Source organism: Castor canadensis, chromosome 10, assembly GCF_047511655.1.
Source record: "Castor canadensis chromosome 10, mCasCan1.hap1v2, whole genome shotgun sequence".
Taxonomy (NCBI): Eukaryota; Metazoa; Chordata; class Mammalia; order Rodentia; family Castoridae; genus Castor; species Castor canadensis.
In genome coordinates this window covers 67,773,173-67,799,326 of record NC_133395.1, presented here as the reverse complement: position 1 = coordinate 67,799,326, position 26,154 = coordinate 67,773,173, and the positions used below count along the sequence as shown (strand labels likewise).

At 35.9% G+C, this 26,154-nt stretch overlaps 1 protein-coding gene across 5 annotated transcripts in view; it reads right to left on the bottom strand.

Annotated features, from left to right (window-relative positions):
• Trpc4 (transient receptor potential cation channel subfamily C member 4) overlaps window positions 1-26,154 on the bottom strand; it is a 222,632-nt gene that overhangs the window by 141,464 nt on the left and 55,014 nt on the right. For all 5 annotated transcript variants that reach the window (XM_074043503.1, XM_074043502.1, XM_074043506.1 and 2 more), the window contains one exon: window positions 15,234-15,638. In XM_074043503.1, coding sequence (XP_073899604.1) covers window positions 15,234-15,611 — 378 coding nt within the window. In that variant the 5' untranslated portion in view covers window positions 15,612-15,638. The remainder of the gene's footprint in view (window positions 1-15,233; window positions 15,639-26,154) is intronic.

The following is a 26,154-nucleotide window of genomic DNA, read 5'->3' as shown; positions in this document are numbered from 1 at the left end:
TATAAGGAACTTGAGCATCCACAGAACTAAGAGGGTCTCTGTACCAATGTCCTACAGATACTAAGGGATGAATAGTTGTACTGTGGCACTAATGGTGACTTTCATTAGGTAAGCCTCTCTGTTTTGTGATACTGGTGTTTGGATTCAGGACCATGTGCATGCTAGGTGAGTACTCTTACACTTAAGTCATACTTCCACCTTCTTTTGATTCTTTCATTGATTTTTTTGGTGGAGTATGGGGGTTTGAAGTGGCTTACACTTGCTAGGAAAGCACTTTACTATTTGATCCATGCCTGTAGCCCAACACTTTTACTTCTTTTATTTTTCATATAAGGTCTTGATTTTTCCCAGGCTGACTTTGGATCATGGTACCTCCCATGTGGATAGAATTAGAGTTTTGAACCACCAAGCCTGGCTTATCTGTTGAGATGGGGGTTTCACTAAATTTTTGCCAAGGTTGGCTTTAAACCAGCATCCTCCCAATTTATGCCTCCTGAGTACCTGAATTACAGATATATACCACCATTCCCTGCCCAAATTAACTTCTCTTTTTAAAATGGCAGCAATGAAAGAACTTATCGTAAAGATTATTATGAGTTTTAAATAAGACAAAAATATATACTGACCCAGAGAAACACAAATAGACTATAATGCTCAATTACTGTTTGCAACTTTTATTGTTATCATTTGAGCTATAATGGCTATCATAAAGTTTAATAGTATAATATATATTTGTAATCAACCTATACCTGTTCTTTGAAATTATGTATTATTTTTAAGAAAAGTATTCTCTATATCACTAAGTGAATATTCACTGATATTTTGGAGATGGGAAATACACAGAATATGAAGTCTAAATAAATTCATACTTCTTCTAATTTATACTTTATTTATTATGATATTATTGTATCAAAAATTCACATTCAAATATAGAGGTAGTAGTGTTGCACAATGATTAAGCTTGAATCTCCAAGGCAAACAAGTCTGTATACTTTCCCTCAGAGAGTCCTAAAATCAAGATGGAAGATTTTAATTAGGTTACAATGAGAAGAGGTGAGAATCCTGTACTGTTAAAGCCCCTGCCTTCACCCATCATCACCTCACTTAAAGAGAAGAGAAAGGGAATCCAAGATGGCTGCTAGGGTAGGGAATCAGAAATCCTAAACTCTGTGGCTCCAGAAACCACCTTGAGATGTCAGAGCTACACTTGGGTAATTCTGATTGCTTCTAGCCAAAACAATAACTACCATTACATTAGGTACACATAAAATTCAAAGACTGACCCTTAAGTCAGCCTTTAATTGCAACTAACAGCCACAAAAATCCTGTGCAGCACAGCCAGCAAGGCATGTCCTGTCCTGGGAAAAAAGCATCTCTTTTTTTCTTTCTTCTTTTTCTCCCAATAAGCAAAAGACAGACCATCAATCAGAATCGACTTCTGTGACATACTTGACCACTAACCCATGGAAAGCCTCCCTGTACTGTGCCATTTCTCCCTGCCGGCTGGATCCAAAGCTGCTTTGTGAATCTGCAGAACAAACAGTTGGGCATTCACACACTATGGAGGACTCCCCTACCAACCCCCGGGAACACAATCTAGTGCAGCCTGTGGCCAGACTGAACTCTGCCCCTAACAAAACTGAAAAACATAAACAGCAAACTATAATCTAACACTGACAGCAGAGGTAGGGGTGGAACATGAACCTGCCTCAAAGAACAGGGTTGGGGCAAGAAGTCAAACTTTCAGTGCTGAAGTCTCAGTGAAGAAATGTAGATAAAGCAACAAAGGCTAATAGCAGGAGTGGGGTGACAAGACAACCTCCCAGAGGAGCTGCTAGCACCTAGTAGAGGCCTGGAGAGGCACAAAGGCAGAGAGTGGGGTCTGGGCGACAAGCCAACCTCCCAGAGGATTAGCTATCACTGAGCAGAAATCAGGAGAGGCACAAAGAATGAGAGCAGGGGTGGGGCAACAAGTCAACCTCACAAAGCAGTGCCAGTGTTGGATTCTTGAGCTGTTCTTGTGAGGCAGAGTGCAGTATTCAAAACTGAATTGCACCACCTTGCTGGGGGAGGAGCTGACCAAACAGAGATGCAGCTGAAGGGCAATGCAAGTGTAACCTGGTGAAAACAACAGCAACTCAGACCACCTGCATGAACTAGCAGACTTAGCTCACCTCCAAATTGCAACTAACCCTGTGGACAGAAGGAACTAAATACTACTCGCAAGCCAGCCACATGGAGAGACCACATCAGCACTCCCACTTGTACAGCAATACCAGGATTGGATGTCTAAGGAATGACTCCAGAACTTTTACCAAAAGATTGAACTTTTTGTTGTTCCCATTCTTGCTGTTTTTTTCTCCTACATTATTAACTTCACCATCACTATTTTCTTATCCCTATTCTTACTCCCATCACTTTCCCCTTTTCCTATGTTACAATCCATTATTCTGCCTCCCTACTACTCTTTCTGCACCTTCTCATCCACTTTCTCCCATCTTCATCTCCCACTTCTATCCTCCCAGAACCAGTCACCACACTACCTCTCCCTCCTATACACTTGCCACTGCTGACTATCCTACTATACCAACTGTATGCAAACCCAGCCCCCTGTGATCCTTGACACAAGCACCCTCCACTACAACAACAGAGATCTACCCAAACATGCATAAGGGTGACAAAATGTAGAAGCTCCCATACCTCTACCCCACCCACACACCCACTCCTTTTCCTGCCCCTGCTTTAGTGACACCTTTACCAATTTCCCAAATTTCTATATTAAGCCTAATGACCATTAATACCCCCCAACTCCCACTGTTTATAGATATTATCATCAAGGGGTTTTTCTATATAATATGTAAATAAATGGTCAGGCATTGAACCTGTGAATATGTTATTGCTAAATTACACTTCCATGCCAGAGACAGAAATAGCACATCAACCTAGCTAAAAACCAAGTCAGTCACAACACAAAAATTAAATCAAGGGAAAGAAAACAGGCAATTAAAACCAATAACAAGCCTATCAAGAACATAGTTGCACTGTACCAAGTGGAGTGATGGGAAGAAGAAGAAGGGATGGATACCAGACTCCTCAAAAAAAAAAAAAAATTCAATACAGGATTCAGTAGGAAATGAAGAAAATGGATATCCAGTTCCTGACCCCAACAAAACAGTGAAAAATGTCACTAAGGAGCCCAGTGAGCCTACCAGAAAACCTCAAAGAAGAAATCTTGGAAGAAATCACTGAGAATTTCATGGAGCAGATAATAGATATGGTTAACCAGAATGTAGAAGATGCACTCAAAAAATTTCAAGACACCAAAAATAAAGAACACAAGAAGACACAAAAACAAATAAATGAACTCAGAGAGGACTTCACAAAACACCAAAGTGAAACAACGGACACTATAAAAAGAGAGATGTATGAATTAGAGACGACATCATAAACTATAAAAGAGTTGAACAAAGATATGGAAAACCACAGAAAAAAGCATCAAAAAGAAATCCTGGAAATAAAAAGTCCCTTTAGGTAAACAAAAAACACAGAGGAAGGCCACTCCAGCAGACTAAAACAAGTGGAAGACAGAATCTCATAGACAAAATAGAAAAGAAAGAAAAAACAGAATAAATCTTATTCAAACAACTCAACAGCTGTGAAAGGAATATGCAAAAATTCAGTGACTCCATCAAAAGACCAAACCTGAGAATCATGGGCATTGAAGAAGGAGAAGAGGTGCAAGCCAAAGGGATACATAATATATTCCATAAAATAATAACAGAAAATTTCCCAAATCTAGAGAAAGTTATGCCCATCCACGTACAGGAAGCCTCCAGGACACCAAACAGACTTGACCAAAATAGAACTACCCCCTGACATATTATTATTAAAGCCACAAGCACAGAGAACAGAGAAAGAATATTGATGGCTATAAGAGAAGAAACAAATAACGTATAAAGGCATACCCACAAAAATAACAGCAGATTTTCCAATGGAAACCTTAAAACCAAGAAGGAAAAGGAGTGAGGTATTTTGAGCACTGAATGAAAATAATTTAAGCCTTAGAATACTCTACCCAGCAAAACTATGATTCAAGAATCAATGAAGCAATAAAAATAGTCCATGATAAGCAGAAAGGAAAACAATATATGACCACCACACCAGCATTACAGAAGATTCTATGAGGAATTCTGCACATAGAAGATGAACAAAAACAAAGCCATGAGAGGACAGGAAGTCTCAAACCACAGGAGAAGAAAAGACATGTAATCAGAAAGCAGCACTGATTCAGCAGCACACAATCAAATCCTTAAACAACAAAAACAACTACATAGCAAGAATCACCACACACTTATCAAACTTAACTCTGAATGTCAATGGAATCAACTCCCCCATCAAAAGATACCCTTTGACAAACTGGATTAAAAAAGGAAGATCTGACAATCCGTTGTTTACAAGAGACCAACTTATTGACAGACATAAACATTGGCTTGAGAGAAAGGCTGGAAGAAGATTTACCAAACCAATGCCCCTGCAAAACAGGCAGAAGTACCAATACTTACATCAGACAAAGTAGACTTCAAACTTACATTGATCAAACAAGACAAAGAAGGGGACTTCATACTAATAAAATGGGCAATACATCAAAAGGAAATAACAATTATCAACCAGTATGTACCCAATGTCAGTGCACTCAGTTTCATCAGACATACCATAAAGAATTTAAAAGGACATATAGACTCTAACACAGTGGTGGTGGGGACGTTAATACCCTTTATCACCAATATATAGGTCATTAAAATGAAAAATCAACACAAAATATTCCAGAAATAAATGACACCATAGATCAGATGGACCTAACTGATGCTCACAGAATATTTCAGCCAACATCAGCACAATGTACATTCTTCTCAGCAGCCCATGGAACTTTCTCCAAAATAGATCATAACTTACAGCACAAAGCAAGCCTCAGAAAAAATAAGAAAATAGAAATAACCCTCCTGCGTTCTATCTGATCACAATGTGATAAAACTAGAACTTAACAACAAAAACAACAGCTGAACAACACATTGCTCAATGATCACTGGGTCATAGAAGAAGTAAGACAGGAAATCAAAAGGTTCTTGGAAATTAATGAAATGAAAACAACCTACCAGGCCTATGGGATGAGAAAAGGCAGTCCTAAGAGGAAAGTTTACAGACATGAGTGCATATATTAAAAGGACAGAATGTTCTTAAATAAATGGCTGAATGCTATATGTCAAACTCCTAAGAAAACAAGAACAAGCAAATAAATAGAAGGGCTGAAATAATAAAATAAAAATGATAACAAGTAAATAAAAATAAGGGCTGAAATTAATGAAATACAGACCAAATATATATATATATATATATATATACATATATATATATATATGCATATATATATATATTTGATAAAGAATCAATGAAAGATAAAGCTGGTTCTTTGAAAAAATAAACAAGATTGACAAGTCCCTGGCAAATCTGACTAAAATGAGAAAGGAAAATATCCAAATTTGTAAAAATAAGAAACAAAAAAGGGAGGATAATAACAAACACCAAGGAAATCCAGGGAATTATCAGGAACTACTTTGAGACTGTATATTCCAATAAATTGGAAAATTTTGAAGAAATGGGCAATTTTCTAGATACTTATGACCATTCAAAACTGAACAAAGAGGCTATTAACCACCTATACAGATCCATAACACACAATGAAATTGAAGTAGCAATAAAGAGTCTCCCATAGAAGAGAAGGCCAGGACCTGATGGAATCTCTGGTGAATTCCACCAGACCTTTAAATAGGAACTAACACCAACACTCCTTAAACATTTCCATGAATGGAAGTAATACTGCCAGCTCATCCTATGAAGCCAGTATTACACTCATCCCAAAACTAGACAAGGATACTTCCAAAAAGGAGAACTACAGGCAAATCTCCTTAATGAAAATTGATGCAACAATCTTCAATAAAATAATGGCAAAGTGAATCCAGCAACATATTGGAAAGATCATTTACCATGACCAAGCTGGCTTCATCCCAGGGATGCAGGTATGTTCCAACATACACAAATCAATAAATGTAATATAGGACATTAATAGAAGCAAAGACAAAAACCACTTGATCATCTCAAGAGATGCAGAAAAAGTCTTCAATAAGATTCAATAAAAACTCTAAGAAAACTAGGAATAGAAGGAATGTACCTCAGCATTATAAAAGCTATATATGGCAAACCTATAGCCAACACCATACTTAATGGGGAAAAACTGAAACCATTTAGCCTAAAGCCAGGAATGAGACAAGGGTGCCAACTCTCTCTACTCCTATTCAACACAGTCCTGAAATTCCTAGCAAGAGCAATAAGGCAAGAAGAAGAAATAAAGGGAATACAAATAGGTAAAGAAATAGTCAAAGTATTTCTATTTGCAGATAACATGATCCTATGCCTCGAAGACCCAAAGTACTCCACTCAAACTCCAAGACTTCAAAAACAGCTTCAGCAATGTAGCAGGATACAAAATCAACTTACAAAAATCATAGCCTTTTTATACACCAACAATGAAGAAATTGAGAAAAAATATAGGAAAACAATTCCATTTACAATAGCCTCCAAAAAAACAAACACCTAAGAATAAACTTAACAAAGGATGTAATAAGGAGAACTACAAACCACTGAAGAAAGGGATCAAAGAAGACTATAGAAGGTAGAAAGATCTCCTATGCTCATGGATTGGCAGAATCAAAATATTAACAATAACTATATTACCAAAAGCAATCTACATGTTCAACACAATTCTCATCAAAACCCAGTGACATTCATCACAGAGATTGAAAAATCTACCCTAAAGTTCATTTGAAAACACAAAAGATTGCAATACTTAGCAAAAAGAGCAACGCTGGAGGTATCACAATACCCAACTTCAAGCTATACTTACAAAGTTAGTATAGGAAAGAGCAGGTAATACTCTGGAAGCAATAGGTATAGGCAAGGACTTCCTCAGTAGAACTCTGTCAGCCCAGCAACTAAGAGAAAGGATGGACAAATGGGACTACATGAAATTAAAAAGCTTCTGCACAACAAAAGAAATGATCTCTAAACTGAAGAGACCACCCACACAGTGGGAGAAAATATTTCCTAGCTGTATATCAGACAAAGGACTGAAAACAAGGATATACATGGAAAGTGAAAAACTAAACTCCCCAAAAATCAATGAACTAATCAGAGCTTTTTCAAAGGAAGAAATCCAAATGGCCAAAAAAACACATGAAAAAATACTCACTATCCCAGGCCATAAAGGAAATGCAAATCAAAACCACACTAAGATGTCACCTTACTCCTGTTAGAATAGCTTTCATCAAGAACACCAACAACAAATGTTGGCAAGGATGAGGGAAAAAGAACCCTCATATACTGCTGGTGGGGATGTAAGCTAGTATAACAACTATGGTAAACAATATGGAGGCTTCTTAAAAAACTAAACAGATTTGCCCTATGACTCAGCAGTACTATTCCTAGGGATACACCCAAAGGAAAGCAACTCAGGTTATTAAAAAGGCACATGAACACCCATATTTATTGCAGCACTATTCACAATAGCCAAGCTATGGAAACAACCAAGATGCCCCACTACTGACCAATGGATTAAGAAAATGTGATATTTATACACTATGGAATTTTGTCATTTGAATGTAAATGGATGGAACTGGAGAACATCATCTTAAGCAAAGTTAGTCAGGCTCAGAAGGCCAAAAATAGCATATTCTCCTTCATATCTAGATTACAGACCTAAAACAAGGCAGTAAAGTTATTGGATATGGGTCACACATTAAGGGGAGATCATGCACAGAAGGAATTGGAAAGGGGAAGGAAACTTAAAACTTGAATGTGGTTGATGTGCTCACTGTAGAGGAGTGAATACCGTAATCTTAAATTGACAGAGGCCATTATGGTAAAGGGACTAGGAAGTAGTGAAGAGGTCTGGTAGAGATAAACCAGTGTGGGCTGCAATACACATGAGAATGGAAGCAATGCTAGGAATCTCTCTGTATAGCTATCTCTACCTCAAACCAGCAAAAACACTATATATCTTTATTATTATCTCTTATGTTTTTTCCTCAACAAAGTCGGAGAAAAGAGGGAGGAACAGGTTCTACTCAGAAGCAGGTGGAGGGGCAGGGAGGTGGCCCAAGCAATGTACTCATATGTGAGTAAATGTAAAAATGATAGAATTTTTAAAAAGGAGGAGAGATTGTGTATAAAGTTAATAAATGTGCAGATGTCAGTTTTTGTCACCCTCTAAAATCCACCCACCCCTTCCAGGTGGGTTTGAGTATTCTCTCAGAAGGTTGTTCTTAAGTCATTCGTACATCAACCTCACAGTTTGGAATTATTGTCAGGTGTTTCTAATAAATGATTCAACCCATAGTGACACGAAACATTGACATCTCCAAATTAACTGACAGAAAACATGTGGAACTTAAACTATGATCATGAATATGAGACTTTCTTTCTAAATGCTTTACAAGCAGGTTTGTGTAAGGAATGTTTAGAATTCTATACCACCTAAATCATCACATTTGTGCTTCTCATATTAGAGAAAATAAAACTCTCCTCATTTTGCCTCTACCAGAGAGTAAGTCAACATAACAGGGTGAAAGGAAAGGCCTTTTTGAAAACAGTTACAAGGCATTCTACTCATAAGATGCATTTTATAATTCTCATTTCTATTAACACCATATGTAGTCAATTAATTACAATTATTAAATGACTCACTGTTATTCCTGAATGACTAATTTTTCAGAGCATTATATATAATTAGTGAAGAAATTCTATTAATATATTGCTCATGGAAACAATGTTATTATTGGTAGGTTTAATCAAGACATTTGTAGTGGATTGGAAGGATCTAATAAAAACAACCCTGAAATAGCTTTTCGGCAAAGCCCACATTTGCAAGACTGGTTTCAATGCTTCTTACCATAATGTGAACTCACATTTTTTGTACAGTGCATTTGCTTTGAGGAATATTTAGCATCCTCTTTGAACATAAACATTTTAATTAAATTACATACAATAAATATATTTGGGCTTAGAATTATTGTAACTTTCAAAAGGCATTAAGATGGAGGGACTTACTTTTACTGAGATCTTTTAATGCGAGACACTTTGTGTGTGAACTATTTAGTCTTCATAATAACCTGGTAAGCAGAAAGAATAATCTCCTTCTTATTTATGAGAAAGTCAAGACTCAAATGCCTAAATGATTTGCCTGACACCATAACACTGAGTATATATCCAAATCTTTCTCTCTGTAAACTTGCATCACAACTTCTCACTCCCTCTATCCCAAAGGACCTGAATGACTCAATTTTTCACCCTAAAAGCAGAGATGAACCTTACCTTATATTTTTTACATTGTGAAATAGAAATGCCCAAACACTTAGAGGTTAGTTATATTGTTAGAGCTACTTTTTTTGTTGTTTTGTTTTGGTTTTTTTATCTGATTTTTCAGAAGGGGATGAAATCCTTTTACTCATGACTTCCATACACATTGAGTGTTTTGACTTTTGTAATTAGTGTGCTATGGTGATAGGAAAGAGCAAAAGAGCATGTTTCAGAGGATTATTTACAATTTCTGATCTTCAATGTGACTAATCATAGGCCAATGGCATATGATTTATGAGTTAGAATGACCATTTACCTTAATCTACCATATCATATTAAAAGTGTTGCAAAGTGCACCTTTTAAAAATCCTTTTACTTAGCATTATTCAGATCTTTCATGATTGCCATTTGCCAACTGACTGAACACAATCTCTGCTCTGTGTTATAACAGCTTTTAAATTCCCTGCTGTAGAATAATAAGAGTCAATTTAATTTTTAGACTTTCAAAGTGCTTGTTTATATCAACTACTACTTTACAGGAAAAAAATCAAGTTTGTAGATGATTTTCAACTTTTTCGTGTTAGTGTTGGATTAAAAAGTATTGTAAACACCATTTTTACTGATAATTTGCATCAGAATACAGAGACAGTATAACTGTCTTCTGTCTTCTTTGGCTATGTCCCAAAATGGGAGAAAACAGTATTTTTGATACTTTACTATGATTCTCTTTTTCTCCCTCTCTCTTGGCCTTTCTGAATTTTGATGGTAGCTGACTAGTGGTTGTATTGATTGTTAGGATCATTGACTATCAACATTCAGATATACTGTCTGTCAATATCTAAGACTTGACCTAAGGCAGGATGTAATATGAATGAAAAGAAAGAAGAAACCTCAGCTAAGTTAACCATGAAAGAAAGTTCAAAAGTTTTCATTAAACTCCAGGTCTCTGTGGACTAAAATTTATGGACTGACTGTCTTGGTATACAGGTAATTTCATTACCACAGTATAAAATCCATGAAAATATAGAAGGTAAATGACTTGTTCCAAAGCCACTGAGGAAAACTCAATAATTGCAGGAGTCAATTATAGAGAACCTTTTCAGAGTGTCCATTTCTTGAAGCAAGAAGTAAATGGAGTCAATCTGAAAGATTTATTTAAAGAACATAATCTGTGCCCAGTAACCAGGGATATATTTATTAGAATCCATATCAAGTAAACAATGCTCTGTATTTTTGGTTAGCAAGGCACATTTTTGATTGGCTATATATCTGCATTCACATGCTAACAACAATTTTCTATTTCACAGTCTCTGATTTTCTGGTTTCATGATAGATAACTTTTCTAAAGTCACAAAATTGTATTAGCAAATCTGCTGAAACTATAAAAAAAAATATTCCCTGTATGCACTGTGATGGAAAGAAAAAGAGCAAACCGAATTAAATCCACTGCTCTCCCTAAACTGGGTTTTTGTCTCCAATGATTGTTTTTTTCAAATGAACAAAGAAGCCCTGTACTCAAGTGGGTAAAACTATCAATGCTTTCTCTTTCCAGCATATTGTGAGGTATTAGTATATATGTTTGTAGATAGGAAGGCTGAGATAGTAGCATGATATAGGTATAATACTGGTATGGTTAGGTTGGTGTCATGTAAAACAATTTTACAAAGTATGAACATTACTAGACTTGGAGAAGTCAGTAAGATCAAGACTGCCATTCTAATTTGCAGCTGTAAAACCCAAGCTCAGAGAGATTCAGAGACATTTATAACTGGCAAGTGGTGAACAGGGCCTCCAGCCAGCATTTTTAACACTTCCCTCCTTGCTGTTTGCAACTTGTAAGAACTATGTTGTACCCTAATACATTGCTATGTCAAGGAGTGTTTAGGGTCACAATTGGTATTTATCAAACACATAAACTAAAAATGGCATTGAAAAATTCAGGATAGAGATACAGAATATGTAGAACTAGAGGTTCTTTAAAATCTGCCTAGCTCACATCCTAAATTAGAATAATTAACTAATGATTTGTTGATTGATTGATTTACTTTTTATTTTATTGCCATACTGGGGATTGAATCTAGGGCTTTGGACTTTCTAACTAAGTGCTCTATTACCTAAGCCATGCTCCCAGACATTTTGTTTTAATCATAGGGTCTCACTAACTCTGCCCTGGCTGGTCACAAACTTGGATACTCTTGTCTTCCATTTCCCAAGTGCTAGGATTACAGGCATGAACCAGCATGATCAATATTGATCAATGAAAAGCTAAATATACTCAGTCTGGCCCCTTAAAGCTATTCTCATAGTCTCTATCTTTGTTGATGGTGTTCAATTTCCCAATGTATAAGCCTGCAAATATTTTTTCTTTTCCACTCAAGCTCCTTTCCTGCTCTCTATGCTCTCTGCCCAGCAACTGTGTATCAACCAAATTAAATCACTTAACTTCACAGTAATTATAAGATTTTCTTTGTTTCCATTGTTACCACCTTTACTCATATTTCCTTTCTTCCTGTCTTTCTTCATATCTAGACCTTAACGCTCTTAAATACAATAATGATATGTCTTTTGAATCCAACACAAGGCCTGGCAGAGTTGCTTCCCAAAATTGTTCCTTGTTAAAGAGGTCACAAATTCACCTGAAGTCATCCAGCCCCTGTGATTTGAGTATGCTATTGAACGTTGCATCTGCTTCCAGAGAAAGAAAGTAATATGGGCAAATTTGTAAAAGAAGTGTATATTTCTAGTATACTCTTACCATATTTTAGGATCTTAATAGTGTTTTAATAGCTAGCTTTGGATGGCTTTTATATTAGATCCTCTTTGTTGACTTTATTTTATGACGAGTTACATTTATTGTACACAGTTGGGCTGGGGTTCTTAATGACAATATGTTACAGAGTCTTTAGGGATAAATACCTATGAATATGGAAATTGGATGATTTATAATAATACACAAAATGCTTTCAATAATCACAAAAATTACCTAAAAACATACTCTGTATAAAAGAAGAATGCCCTGTCAAGAACATATTTGCAAACTACATCACATTGATTTATGGAAATTGCCATTTCAAAAGATGTTGGCTTTGCTTAAGAGATATGTTACCAAGAACATCATAGATTCTCAGCCAAGCTCTAATGGGTTTTGACTATCCAAGTCCTCACCACATCTTTTGTGTGCTGTGCTATGTACATTTCATGTTGCCAAAACCTTGTATAGTATACCAGGAATTCTGAGGTTGATTGAAATTCTGAGGTCTTTCAAAATTATAATATTCAAGCAATAAGATACATTTTTTCCTGTTTTCTCTGTGCCTTCACTGAGGAAGAATGTACAAATAGAAAAGGAATTCTTGGCCAGCAGACTGATACATGAGAAACCTTCCAGAAATCCATGGTCTGGGATACTTCAGAGTCCTGGCAGATTACAAACCTTTACTGCCTTTTATTAATAATCAGGGTCCAGATCAAGTGCCTGTAAGGAGCCAGGACTACTTATGAGACTAGTTTAGCTCAGAAGTTGAACATCTTCCAAGAAACACTCTCATAATAGCAGATCTCTTTTCCAGACACACAAATTTCTCTGGTCAGCACAAATGTCCTTGTCTAAAGAGACATTGAAATGTGTGACCAATATTCTCTAGAAAACAGAACTAAGAAGATCCTTTAGTAATAAACAGGAGAAACACCTTTAGTGGGAGTTTTGTTCTAAAAACTTCCTCCCATCTAAAATGATCTCTACCACAGTCTCGACGTCAGTCTTGTGGTTGCTCATACATAAAACAAGAAGGTGCACAATATAATAAATTGCTTTCAGAAAGTGCAAATGCTTTAGGGGTGTGATTGTGAAAGTTATTTTAAAATTACAATGTGACTGAGTGTCATGAATGTTCTCCAGAAGTTCATATGTTGAAGGTTTGGTCCACAATGCAGCAGTGCTCACAAGTGGAGTCTTTGGGAAGTAACTGGACAATGAGGACTCTAACCTCATGAAATTACCAATCCATTCTATGGATTCATAATTTAATGGAGTAACTACTAACCAGTGACAGAAACTGTAGGGGGGAGCTATTAGGAGGGAGCAGGTCACTGGGGGCAAGGTCTTGAAGGGTATACTTTTTTCCCATTCAGGCCCTTCCTCTTGCTCTCTAGCTCTGCTTCCTGGCTGCCATGAGGTGAGTAGCTTTGCTCTGCCACATGCTCTTTGCCAGGTTGTTCTGCCTCACCATAGGCCACAGCAATGAAACCAAGTGACCACAGACTGAAACCACAATGCACCTTCCCTCCCTTAAATTGATTTCTGTCAGTCATTTTGTCACAGTGATGCAGAGCTGATTACACACTAACACAGTAGCTCCTTAGCTTACACAGATAAAAACAGACTCCTACCCTTTTCTGTCTAAGTCTTCTGTGTCTCTTAGTGTGAAACACTGGTTATAACATAGAATATGTCTTTAGATATTACTATTACTTGTCAACCTAATTTAGCTTTGCTTAAGTTTGCAAGGGTCAATGGGAAAAGCAGATTTTCCTATCAGTAAAGTTTAACCAATATAAAAAAGGAACTTACATACAACTATATATGAAACAAACAACAAAAAAGCAACAACCAGAGAAGTGTTGTTATTGTGGAGTGTTGTTTTATCAGCCTTGGTTCCTTCCTGTAAAGGGAAAAGATGGATGAGGACGAGACGTAAGAATGGACCATGGAACACAGGCTTCAGAGAAGACAGGGAGACAGTCAGCCACAAAGTTTTCATCCTAATAATGGCAAAGATTTTGATAAAAGTCCTCCAAGAAAGTAAAGATAAGGGTAGCCACAGCAGAGCTACTTTAAAAGAATGTCACGCCTCCTAGTAGTCTATCATTTGCAGAAAGAGATTTGTGTATTACCAAATAGGGCAGAAATTGCTAGAACTGTAATAATACAGATTTTATAAGATTTTACATTCAAAGGCAGATTTTGAGTCGCAGCAGCATCTGAAATGTCTTTTAATACATTAGCCTGGATGCAGGGAAGTAAAGAACTCAGTGTATAAGGAATGGGATAAGACAGACAACTCAGACAAAGGGCAGTGGTTAAACTGAAGGCTCTCAATACACAAAACCACTTTCCTTATCCATCCCTGTCTCTGATTTCTCAATTTTGTTAGTGGTTAAAAAAAAAATGGGGAGACAGAAAAACATAACACACTGTATTTGTAATTGTGTGCCATTTCAGTTTATTTTCTATTCACAATAATAAGCTAAAGCTGTACTTTTGCCATTAGTAAATTTGATATAAACCTACAGTCAGAGCTCAGTTGTTATCTCAAAATCATTTTGGGTTCTTTAAGTCTCAATTTAAAAGAATCCACAGAGTACGTTAAAGGACAAAATCAAAATTAGATGGTGTAATTTTGAAGTAAGATGTAGAAGCCCAAAACAGGCAGGCAGATTAAATAGGCAAATAACCAAACAAATCACAGTTTGATAGTGTAGAATGTTAGAAAATAAAAGACCAGAGGAACAAACACCCACACATGCACATTCAGACACAAACAACATAACAGATTGTGCATTACATTGAGATGCTTGCAATTCATCAGCAGTGTACACAAGTTGCTTTGTTTTCCTTTACTTCTCTCAATTTTATTTGATTTGCCAGGGCAGGAAGCACAAGGGGAGGTGTGAGTTGTAGGATATGAAGGATACACTTAACAATAGTTCTCTATGATAATAGTTCTGATTTCGATGCTTCTATTTCTTAGAGTTTCTGGGAATTTGAACATCTAAAGATACTTCCTGCAGGCAAAATAAATTACAAACCGTATGTTTGCATGTACCTGTTTTTCTCCACTTGGCTTTTTGTGGTTCAGTAATAGCTCCACAGCTCCGACGACCTCTTTCCTGATAGCATGTAACAGAGCATCTCCCACGTAGACATTGAAGCTTAGGAGAAGTTCAATGAGCTCCAAATTCTCATTTTCAATTGCAATGAGGAGAGCAGTTCTTCCAAGAGGATCAATGCAATTGATATTGATTTTAAAGTAAATCTCAGCTTCCTCTAGGGACTTCTTGACACTCGCATAGTCTCCCTTTTCCACTGCATTCAAATAGGCTTTTTCTGATGGTGAGAGTTCAGATTCAGCTCGGACTATTCTCAGAGGGATGCGGTCTCTGTAGGGGGCATTAACATTTCTTTTGTAATAGAACTGAGCCATGTTTCATGCCATGCTATTTCTTTATCTCTGAAAGTACACACAAAAAACACAAGGGTTAGTGTTAATGTGCTTTTTTTAGTTTTGTACATCATACTTCTTTTCCAACTCAGTGATCTCAATGACAACAATAATATCATTGCTATAACTAATGAGTTAAGGATTTTTTTCTTAAACGATGGAAATAGATTTAATATTTATTTAGCTAACTGGAAACACAAGTTAAAGATTCCTAATCTAAGAGAAATAAAAAGATGTTAGCATTTGGCAAGGTATTATAAACATTACAAGAACATTTAGGTGAGATTGCAACTAGAGAGTTTAGGAAATTATTTACAAGCTTCATCATAAATATATATAGTTTTTGGCAAAGTGCTTGAAAATCAGAAGTCTTATCCTTAAGGTCCTCAAATTGGACCTGGCACATTCAAATATATATTTCATTGTCAATTTTGCTAATCACAAAGATATTACTGTGTTTATGGAGTAACTACTATGTTGGAAAAAGACTTTTCATTTGTCATATATTATATTCTTCATAGCAGTATCAAAAGTTAATGTGAATTAATAGTATTAATGCCAATAAAACATCATACTGAGACAAATTAACATTATTTTTGCCATTTGTAAATGAATTCATTGTGGGAGAAAAAATACATACTGATGATATTGATTATAAAAATGAATCTATATAACTCAATTTCCAAATGAAGGACTTGAAAAAAAATTAAGTAGAGAAAGAGTAAAGTAAGAAAATACTACTTTTAATTTTCTAACATTTACATAACGAACAATAACCCACAAGTTAAGAATTTATTCATTAAAAAATTATTATTGTTTGGAAGTTTCAGTAACAGAGGTGAAGATGAAAAAATTATTTTAAATGGGTAAAATATAATCTTAAATTAATAAAGTACTGGGATCTGTATTGATTTAGCATTTCACTAGTGATAAATATTTATAGAAGTTGCATTTCACATATAATTTCTTTATGGCAGTTAGTTCCTCATTTCACACTTGTTATGTGAACTATTAGTGTCTATGTTAGTTAAGTTACACATGCATATTTACTTACATTTGCTTTATGAAATTGAAGTGAATGGGTCATTTTAATGGCCAAAACTTCAATATTCTTATTAATTAATCTTTATAGACTTACTCATTTTATGAACAAATTAACCTATTTGAGTAGTGGTTTTACCATAAATTAAACACAAATCACATTAACGAATATTATACTTGAAGTATACTTAATGCAATGTTTTCAGTTTGAGAAATTCAGGATAGTCAGAAGGCTACCTCAATTTCTTGATGATTTTAATAATCAAGTAGTTCAGTTTCATTCTTTCATGACTTCTCAAATATGTAAGTAGAGGAACTAATATACAAAGCCATTATTTTGTAATTCGTTCCTCTCTGGCACACTGAGTATTTTGTTCAAGTATTTTCATAGATTAAGCAGAAAGTGGATATTCCAAATATATTAATTTTAGAGGTATAAATTGCTTAAGTAAAGTTTAATTACAGCTTAAGTACTTCCCTATTATCTTACTTTGTCCTTACCCAAGAGTTTTGGAAAAAAACATGAATTTTTTGTTTAGAGTTGAATGCAAGTTCTCACAGTTTTTGCTTGAGACAAGAGTTTGAATGTAGCTTACTCACAATATAGTTTAAATTGAAAATATATGCACATTTATACACACACCTTCATGTATGAAGGCGTACATAATATCAGAACGTCATGTGAATAATGATTCACCAAGACTGGGGATCAGTCAGGCATCATTGGCTCACACCTGTAATCCCAGCTACTCAGGAGGCAGAGATCAGGAGGATCACAGTTTGAAGCCAGCCCAGGCAAATAGTTCCCTAGACCCTATCTCTAAAAAGTGCAACACATAAAGAGGCTGGCTGAGTGGCTCAAGTGGTTGAGTGCTTACCAAATGTGAACACCATGTTCAAACCTCAATAGCATCAAAAAAATTTTTTTTAAGATTGGGAATCAGCCTAGAGAATGGAAAAACTATTTGGTTTACTTAATATCATTAGTGATGTTATCAAACAAAGAATTGGGTAGAGAACACATTTTACTTTTCACTTTCAAAATGCATCATGTTAGTGACAAGAAGAGATACATGCACACCAACAGTAGCTTCCGGAGAACTTGGGGTGAGATGGCAGAAGAGGAAGGAATAGACTTCATTAATCCAGATAATGTCCATAAATGTAAACTACACAACTTCATTTTTAGAAAACAGAAACTATGATGAAAGATATTCTAGGCCAGGCACCAGTGGTTCATGCCTGTAATCCTAGTTAGGCAAGAAGCAGAGATTAGGAGAATTGTGATTCAAAACCAGCCCCGACAAATATTTTGTGAGACCCCCGCCATCGCAAAAAAAAAAAAAAGACAGAGAGAATGGCAGAGTGGCTTAAAGTGTAAGCCAAAGTTCAAACCCCAATACCAAGTACCGCCAAAAATAAAAAGAAGGTATTTTTATCAAGAGGGCAACTGAGAAGAATGAGATACATAACTTGTGTCTCCATCCAGTGATGAAATCAACACTTACCAAGGAATATAAGAATCAATGAATCAGTACTGAGAAATGTCTTTCATTGAACTCTTTCAGTCTCTGGAATTTTTTTACATTTATCCATTTATTTATTTCTTATCTTATCATTTTTACATTTACTTACATGTGTATACATTATTTGGGCCACCTCCTCCCCCTACCCTCATGCTTCCTGATAGAACCTGTTTCCCCCTCCTATTCTCAGATTTTGTTGAAGAGAAAACATAAGAGATAATAAGAAAAACATAATGTTTTTGCTAGTTTGAGGTAAAGATGGCTATACAGAGAGATTCTTAGCATTGCTTCCATGCACATGTGTATTACAATCCATACTGGTTCATCTCTACCAGACCACTTCACTACTTCCCAGTCCCCTTCCTGTAGTGGCCTCTGCCAATTTAAGATTACTGTATTCACTCCTATACAGTGGGCACATCAAAGACTTTGAAGTTTTAGGTTTTCTTCCCTTTCCCAATTCCTCCCATGTGTGTTCTCTCTTCATGTATGACCCATGTCCACTAATATTACTGCATTTGTTTTAGATCTATAATCCACATGTGAGGGAGAACATGAATTTTTGGCCTTCTGAGCCTGGCTAACTTCACTTAAGATAATGCTATCCAGTTCCATCCATTTTCCTGCAAATGACAAAATTTCATTCTTTGTGGCTGAATAAAATTCCATAGTGTATAAATACCATGTTTTCTTAATCCATTCATCAGTAGTGGGGCATCTTGGCTGTTTCCATAGCTTGGCTATTGTGAATAGTGCTGCAGTAAACAAGGGTGAGCAGGTGTCTTTGTAATAACCTGAGTCGTATTCCTTCAGGAGTACTATTGCTGGATCATATTGCAGATCTAGTGTTTAGTTTTTTAAGAAGCCTCCATATTGTTTTCCATAGTCATTGCACTAGCTTACATTCCCACCAGCAGTATATGAAGGTTTCTTTTCCCCCACATCCTCACCAACATTTGTTGTTGGTGGTATTCTTGATGGTAGCAATTCTAACAGTGTGAGGTATAATCTTAGTGTAGTTTTGATTTGCATTTCCTTTATGGCCAGTAATGGTGAACATTTTTTCATGTGTTTTTCGCCATTAGGACTTCTTCCTTTGAAAAAGTTCTGTTTAGTTCAGTTGCCCATTTCTTTATTGGTTCATTAATTTGGGGGAAGTTTAGTTTTTTGGTTATCAGTCCCTTGTCTGATGTATAGCTAGCAAAGATTTTCTCCCATTCTGTGGGTGACCTCTTCAATTTAGAGGCCATTTCTGTTTGGTGTGCAGAAGCTTTTTAATTTCATGTAGTCCCATTTGTCCATCTTTTCTCTTAGTTGCTGGGCAGGTTGAGTTCTACTGAGGAAGTCCTTGCCTATACCTATTGCTTCCAGAGTGTTCCCTGCTCTTTACTGCACAACCTTCAAGGTTTTGGGTCTGATATTTAGGTCCTTAATTCACTTTTAGTTGATACCAGTACAGGGTGATAGGCATGGATCTAAAAATATATAAGAACTTATAATAATAAGGCCAGACATATTTCAAATGCATATAAAATATATGCATTAAATAAAATTTAAATATTTATACAGGAATACCCAGAGTGTGGAGGTTGGAGAGACAAAATAACCCTGATGGCTAAAACCTTAAAAGAGTAAGGAGATTACATAATTTTTTAGTACATAGACTTGTCCTCTTACTTGAGATGCAGGGATACTAACAGAAGGACAAAAGCCAAGTTCAGAATTTTAAAATGTGCTGCTTAAATATACCAGCAAGTGCAAGGTACAGATAAGGCTATGGAGCTCCTGAGCTGACATACTTATCACAACAGCAGGATTGCTACTGGATAGAAAGTCAGCAAAAGAACAGGGGACTGAGTACAGGAAACACCTTGAACTGAAATGTCCAAATGAAAGCCTGTTCCTGATAACACACTTTTGCAATGAATTTTCTGGATCAGAAAAAAAATTCCCAATAAGTTTACAGAATTAGAAAGAATCTTTCATTTTAATTCCCTTTTATAACCACACAAATGAAAAATTCCTCATCTGGTTATCTTTCCAAGGTTCAGAAAACACAGAAAATCACAGAAAAGAAAAAAAAACCCTCTCAAATTCTGAGATGTGACTTTTTACATAACTTAAATTCATTTTCTCTCAATGTTTCAGAGATTAAAAAAACAAAACTGTAGAGAAAGCTACACTTTGATACTGATCCTAAGAGAAATTTTAAAAACTGCCACTGAATATGAAAATCACAACTATCTAAGTAACATGAAGAGATACAAGAAAACAAAAAGTTATACACACATTGTGTGTGTGTGTGTGTGTGTGTGTGTGTGTGTGTGTGGTGTGTGTGTGTGTATGTGTGAAGAAGCCAGGCACCAGTGGCTCACACCTCCAAAGGCAAAGATCAGGAAGATCATGGTTCAAAGCCAGCACTGACAAATAGTTTGAGAAACTCTACCTTGAAAAAATCCAGCACAAAAAAAGGCTGGCAGAATGGCTCAAGTGGTAGAGCACCTGCCTAGCAAGCAAGAGGCCTTCAGTTCAAACCCAAGTAGCTCTAAAAGAATAGTTTGTGTGAAGTCATATTTCCTAAAACATAAATTATTTTTGTACTTGTACAGTGGAAAACAGAGTGAATTTGGGTTCTGTGGAATACAAAGGAAACAAACTTTATGTGGAATATAGAAACTTGCACTATTGCTGATGGTAAAATGAATTTCCCCTATCTTGTTTTTTCTTCTTTTTCTTCCATAGTTCACTGTCAAAAGATGTGTTCACAGGCATGATCTCATGACACCATGGAGAAAAACAACTTCTATTTATTGTTAGGACACAATTAGCCACATTAAGCTTCTTTTGTACTTCTTCCAGAGCCTGACATGAATAGCAACAGCAACAATAATTCACTTTATTATTTTAGTATTATTATCCTAGGATTTTAAAGAAGGAAATCAAGATTATACTACTGTTTAAAACTAAAGTCCCTTACTTCTGACAGGGACCAAAATTAAAACTAAATAATATCCAAAATTTTTAATATACATATTGATAAGAATGTCATATGAAAGCAACAATTTCCACTTACCTGTTTTAATAAAACGTACATTTTAGAAAATGTATGTAACAATCAAAGTTTGTATCTCTACTCTGAGAGTTAAAACTTAGACATCAATCTATTTCATTTTTTTCTCTCCTACTGCAACGAAAAAGATGTTCTCTTCTTACTCTGGCTGCTAATCCTTCTGGCTGAGTGTTCATCCAATCCAACTTTCCTGACAAGCTACCTTGGTCTTTTGCTGCTGTGTGAGGTGTTCTCAGACACTCTTCTCTAATGCTCTACTTCCTCCCTCAACATGACCTCCTCCCATCGGATTACACGGACCCCTTTCCTCCTATAACATGGAAATGTCAGTATTACCATGGTTCTACTTGTGGCTGTTTCCTCTTTCAATTTCCTTATTCTAATCAGTTACCACTTACTTAAAATGTTAATTTATGTTGTAAAATGTACATTTATGCTGTAAAATTTGTGTTTCCAGATTACAACTCTCTCTCAAATTCTAGATCTCTGCTGCCCAACAGGGTAACCAGTAGTCAAATATGGCCATTTGCATATACATTAGCATAAGTAGCATTAAGAATCATTTGTTTTCTTAGTGGCCATATTTCAATTCCTCAAAGGCTTTCCCTCTGCAGTATCACCTTACTTTATTTCCTCACCATCTTTTACAAAGGCAACACCCTTCTAAATAATCTCACTCCTATTATGCTTATATACTTTCTACTTTTCTTCTCAGTACCAAATACCTAATCTTTCTAAAATACAGATCTGGTTAAATCACTTTCTCACAGATAGTCCCTCAAAGGCTGATTTCATTCATAGGAAAATTGTAACTTATTATGGAATACTGGTCCCTTAGTGATCTGGCTGCCAAGACTGCCCCTGGAAAATCCTATTTTGTGCTGACAAGAACACCAAGCTATTATGACTTCAAGCCTTTTTCCATACTGTTATTTTCAGCTTAACTATCTTTCCTCCCTTTGAGCCTCTAGCAATTCCTGCCAAGTTTTAAAACCTTATCTAAGGCATCATAACTTCTGAAGATTTTTCGTGCTTTCCTCTAAAGGCAGGGAAGGCTTTTTGAATGTGCCTTTAAATCTTGTGGATCATTAAGATGTAGTACACACTCCTTACTGGTCTGCAAACAGAAGACCATGACACATAGTTTTACATCAGTGACCTAAACTTACTACTGAACCAATACTTTTAGAGTTGTTCTACTGCCATTTTAGATAAAGAAATTAAATAAAAAGGTTGGATTGCTTTAACCACTTATAGTTAATAGCTATTAAGCTAGGAAATAGCTCATGCAAAATACCTTTTTTTAAATCTACTTTTCCTGTCTGCATATCTTTACTTCCAAGCTCTTGTCAGCTATATGAAGAATTACAATTATGGCACATAACATATACCTTGCTCACAACTCTGGAACATGCTTCATATCTTCACTGTCTAAAATCTTCAGAAGGGCATAAGACTGTAGGCATTTTTTATTCCTTCTGGAGGAATATGAGCACAGGGGAAAAATACAAGACATTCTGCAAAAACAACTTAAATATCTTACAGTAGAAACAGTAGAGTTAATGTACCAGATAACAGGAGCCCTAAAATGTGTGTATTAATTTCTACAACATTATCAAAAAGAAAAAAAAAACAGGAACAGGAAGTCATTAAGAAGTAATTGGAGATTCTTCTGTGGAATGAAAGAAGAATGAATTAGTGATCTGGACATGAAACTTTCTCAGTTTGTAAATGACAGAAGTTAATAGAAATAGAAATTAGAAACAAAAAGGTAAAAATCCATAAAATAGAAATTGTACAAATGAGAATGATGAAACTATTTTTAGGAATATTGACTAATAATTTTCACAATTAAAAATAATGATATAAGACTTCAGGTTTCAAGAATTCACATTGCCAACAAGTATATGCAAGAACACCATCTTTATAGACAGAAAATTATGAAAGTGGGATGGATATCCCTTGGAGCACTGCTACCACATGTCTCATTAGGAATAGGTATGTCATCATTAATTACTTATTTGTTACAAAAAAAGTTTGCCCAGAAAAAATTTCAAGCCAATATATAACATCAATATTTTACTATTGAAATTAATAAATTGCTGCATATCTGTTTATCTGAGATAACGTTTAGCTGAGTCAACTGGTATTCACTTTTACTGCTGTTTTAATGAATAGCTTTGCTTTAAGAACATTTTAAGTATATCTTTTGTGGAATTCAAAACATAAAAAGGATGAAGAGTCTGGTTAACAACAGATCTCTTAAAAAAAAAACAAAACACTTACATATATATACATTATTTGGGCCACCTCTCCCCCTATTCCCCAACCCATCCCACTTTCAGGCAGAACCTGTTTCGACCTCTTTTTGTCCAATTCTGTTGAAGAAAAAAACGTAAAAAATAAAAAGAAAAACAGCATTTTTGCTAGTTGAGATGAAAAAAGCTATATAGGGAGATTTACTGTGCTGTTTCCATGCATATGTGTATTACAATCCGCACTGGTTTGTCTCTACCAGACCGCCTCACTATGTCCTAGATCCTTTCCTGTAGTGGCCTCTGCCAGTTTAAGGTTACTACATTCACTCTGATACCGTGAGCACATCAACCACATTCAAGTTTTTGGTTTCCCTCCCTTTCCCTATCCTCCTGTGCCCTGTATCCCCTTCGTGTGTCACCCATATGCAGTGATATTACTGCATTTGTTTTAGGTTCTATAATCCACATATGAGGGAGGACATATGATTTTTGGCCTTCTAACTTGGCTAACTTCGCTTAAGATGATGCTATCCAGTTCCATCCATTTTCCTGCAAATGACAAAATTTCATTCTTCTTTGAGGTTGAATAAAATTTCATTGTGCATAAATACCACATTTTCTTAATCCATTCATTGGTAGTGGGGCATCTTGGCTGCATAGTTTGGTTATTTTGAATAGTGTTGCAATAACATGGGTGTGCAGATGCCTTTGTAATAACCTAAGTCCATTCCTTCAGGTATATCCCCTAGTAGTACTATTGCTGGATCATATGGCAGATCTAGTGTTTAGTTTTTTAAGAAGCCTCCATATGGTTTTCCATAGTCATTAGACTAGCTTATATTCCCGACAGCAGTGTATGAGGATTCCTTTTTCCCCACATCCTCACCAACATTTGTTGTTGGTGGTATTCTTGGTGGTAGCAAATCTAACAGGGTAAGGTAGAATCTCAGAGTGGTTTGATTGCATTTCTGTTATGGCCAGTAATGGTGAGCATTTTTTCATGTGTTTGTTAGACCATTTGGATTTCTTCCTTTGAAAAAGTTCTGTTTAGTTCAGTTGCTCACTTCTTTATTGGTTCATTGATTTTTGGGAGAGTTTAGTGTTTTGAGCTTCCTGTGTATTCTTGCTATCAGTCCCTTGCCTCATGTATAGTTAGCAAAGATTTTCTCCCATTCTGTGGGTGACTTCTTTAATTTAGAGACCATTTCTTTTTTGTGTGCAGAAGGTTTTTAATTTCATGTAGTCCCATTTGTCTGTCTTTTCTCTTAGTTGCTGCTCTGCTTCAGTTCTACTGAGGAAGTCCTTGCCTATACCTATTGCTTCCAGTGCATTCCATGTTCTTTACTGCACTAACTTCAAGGTTTTGGGTCTGATATTAAGGTCCTTAATCCACTTTGAGTTAATACTAGTGCAGGCTGACAGGCATGATTGTAAGTTTCAGTTTTCTGCAGGCAGATAACCACTTTTCCCAGCAATATTTGTTAAAGAAGCTGTCTTTCCTCCATTGTACGTTTCTGGCACCTTTGTCAAAAATTAGGTGGGTGAGCTGCATGGATTCTTATCTGGGTCCTCTATTCCATTCCTCTGGTCTTCATATCTGTTTTTGTGCCAGTACCATGCAGTTCTTATTGCAATAGCTCTGCAGTATAGTTTGAAGCCTGGCATTGTGATATCTCCAGTGTTGCTCTTTTTGCTCAGTATTGCCTTGGCTATTCATGGACATTTGTGTTTCCAAATGAACTTTAGGGTAGATTTTTCAATCTCTGTGATGAATGTCAATGGGAATTGTGTTAAACATATAGATTGCTTTTGGTAATATAGCCATTTTTACTATTTTGATTCTGCCAATGCATAAGCATGGGAGATATTCCCACCATCTGTGAGTGTATCTCTTTCTTCAAAAGTTTGTAGTTCTCCTTGTAGAGGTCATTCACATCCTTTGTTAAGTTTATTACTAGGTATTTGATTTTTTTGAGGCTATTGTAAATGGAATTTTTTCCTATATTCTTAGTCAATCTGCTCATTGTGGTGTATAGAAAGGCCACTGATTTTTGGAAGTTGATTTTGTATCCTGCTACTTTGCTGAAGCTCTTTATGCTGTCCAGGAATTTTGGTATAGAGTTTTTGAGCCTTTAAGGTATAAGATCATGTCATTTGTGAACAGAGATAGTTTGACTATTTTACTTATTTGTATTCCTGTTATTTCTTCTTCTTGCCTTATTGCTCTGGCTAGGAATTCCAGGACTATGCTGAATAGGAGTGGGGAAAGTGGGCACCCTTCTCTCCTTCCTGATTTAAGGAAATGGTTTCAGATTTTCCCCACTAAGTATGATGTTGGCTGTAGCTTTGTCTTATATAGCTTTTATAATGTTGAGGTACATTCCTTCTATTCCTAGTTTTCTTAGAGCTTTTATCATGAAATGGTGTTGAATCTTACTGATGGCTTTTTCTGCATCTCTTGAGATGATCAAGTGGTTTTTCTTTGCTTCTGTTAATGTGCTGTATTACATTTAATGATTTGCATATGTTGAATCATCCCTGCATCTCTGGGATGAAGCCAGCTTGGTCATCTTCCTGATAAGTTGTTGGATTCAGGTTGCCATTATTTTATTGAGGATTTTTACATCATT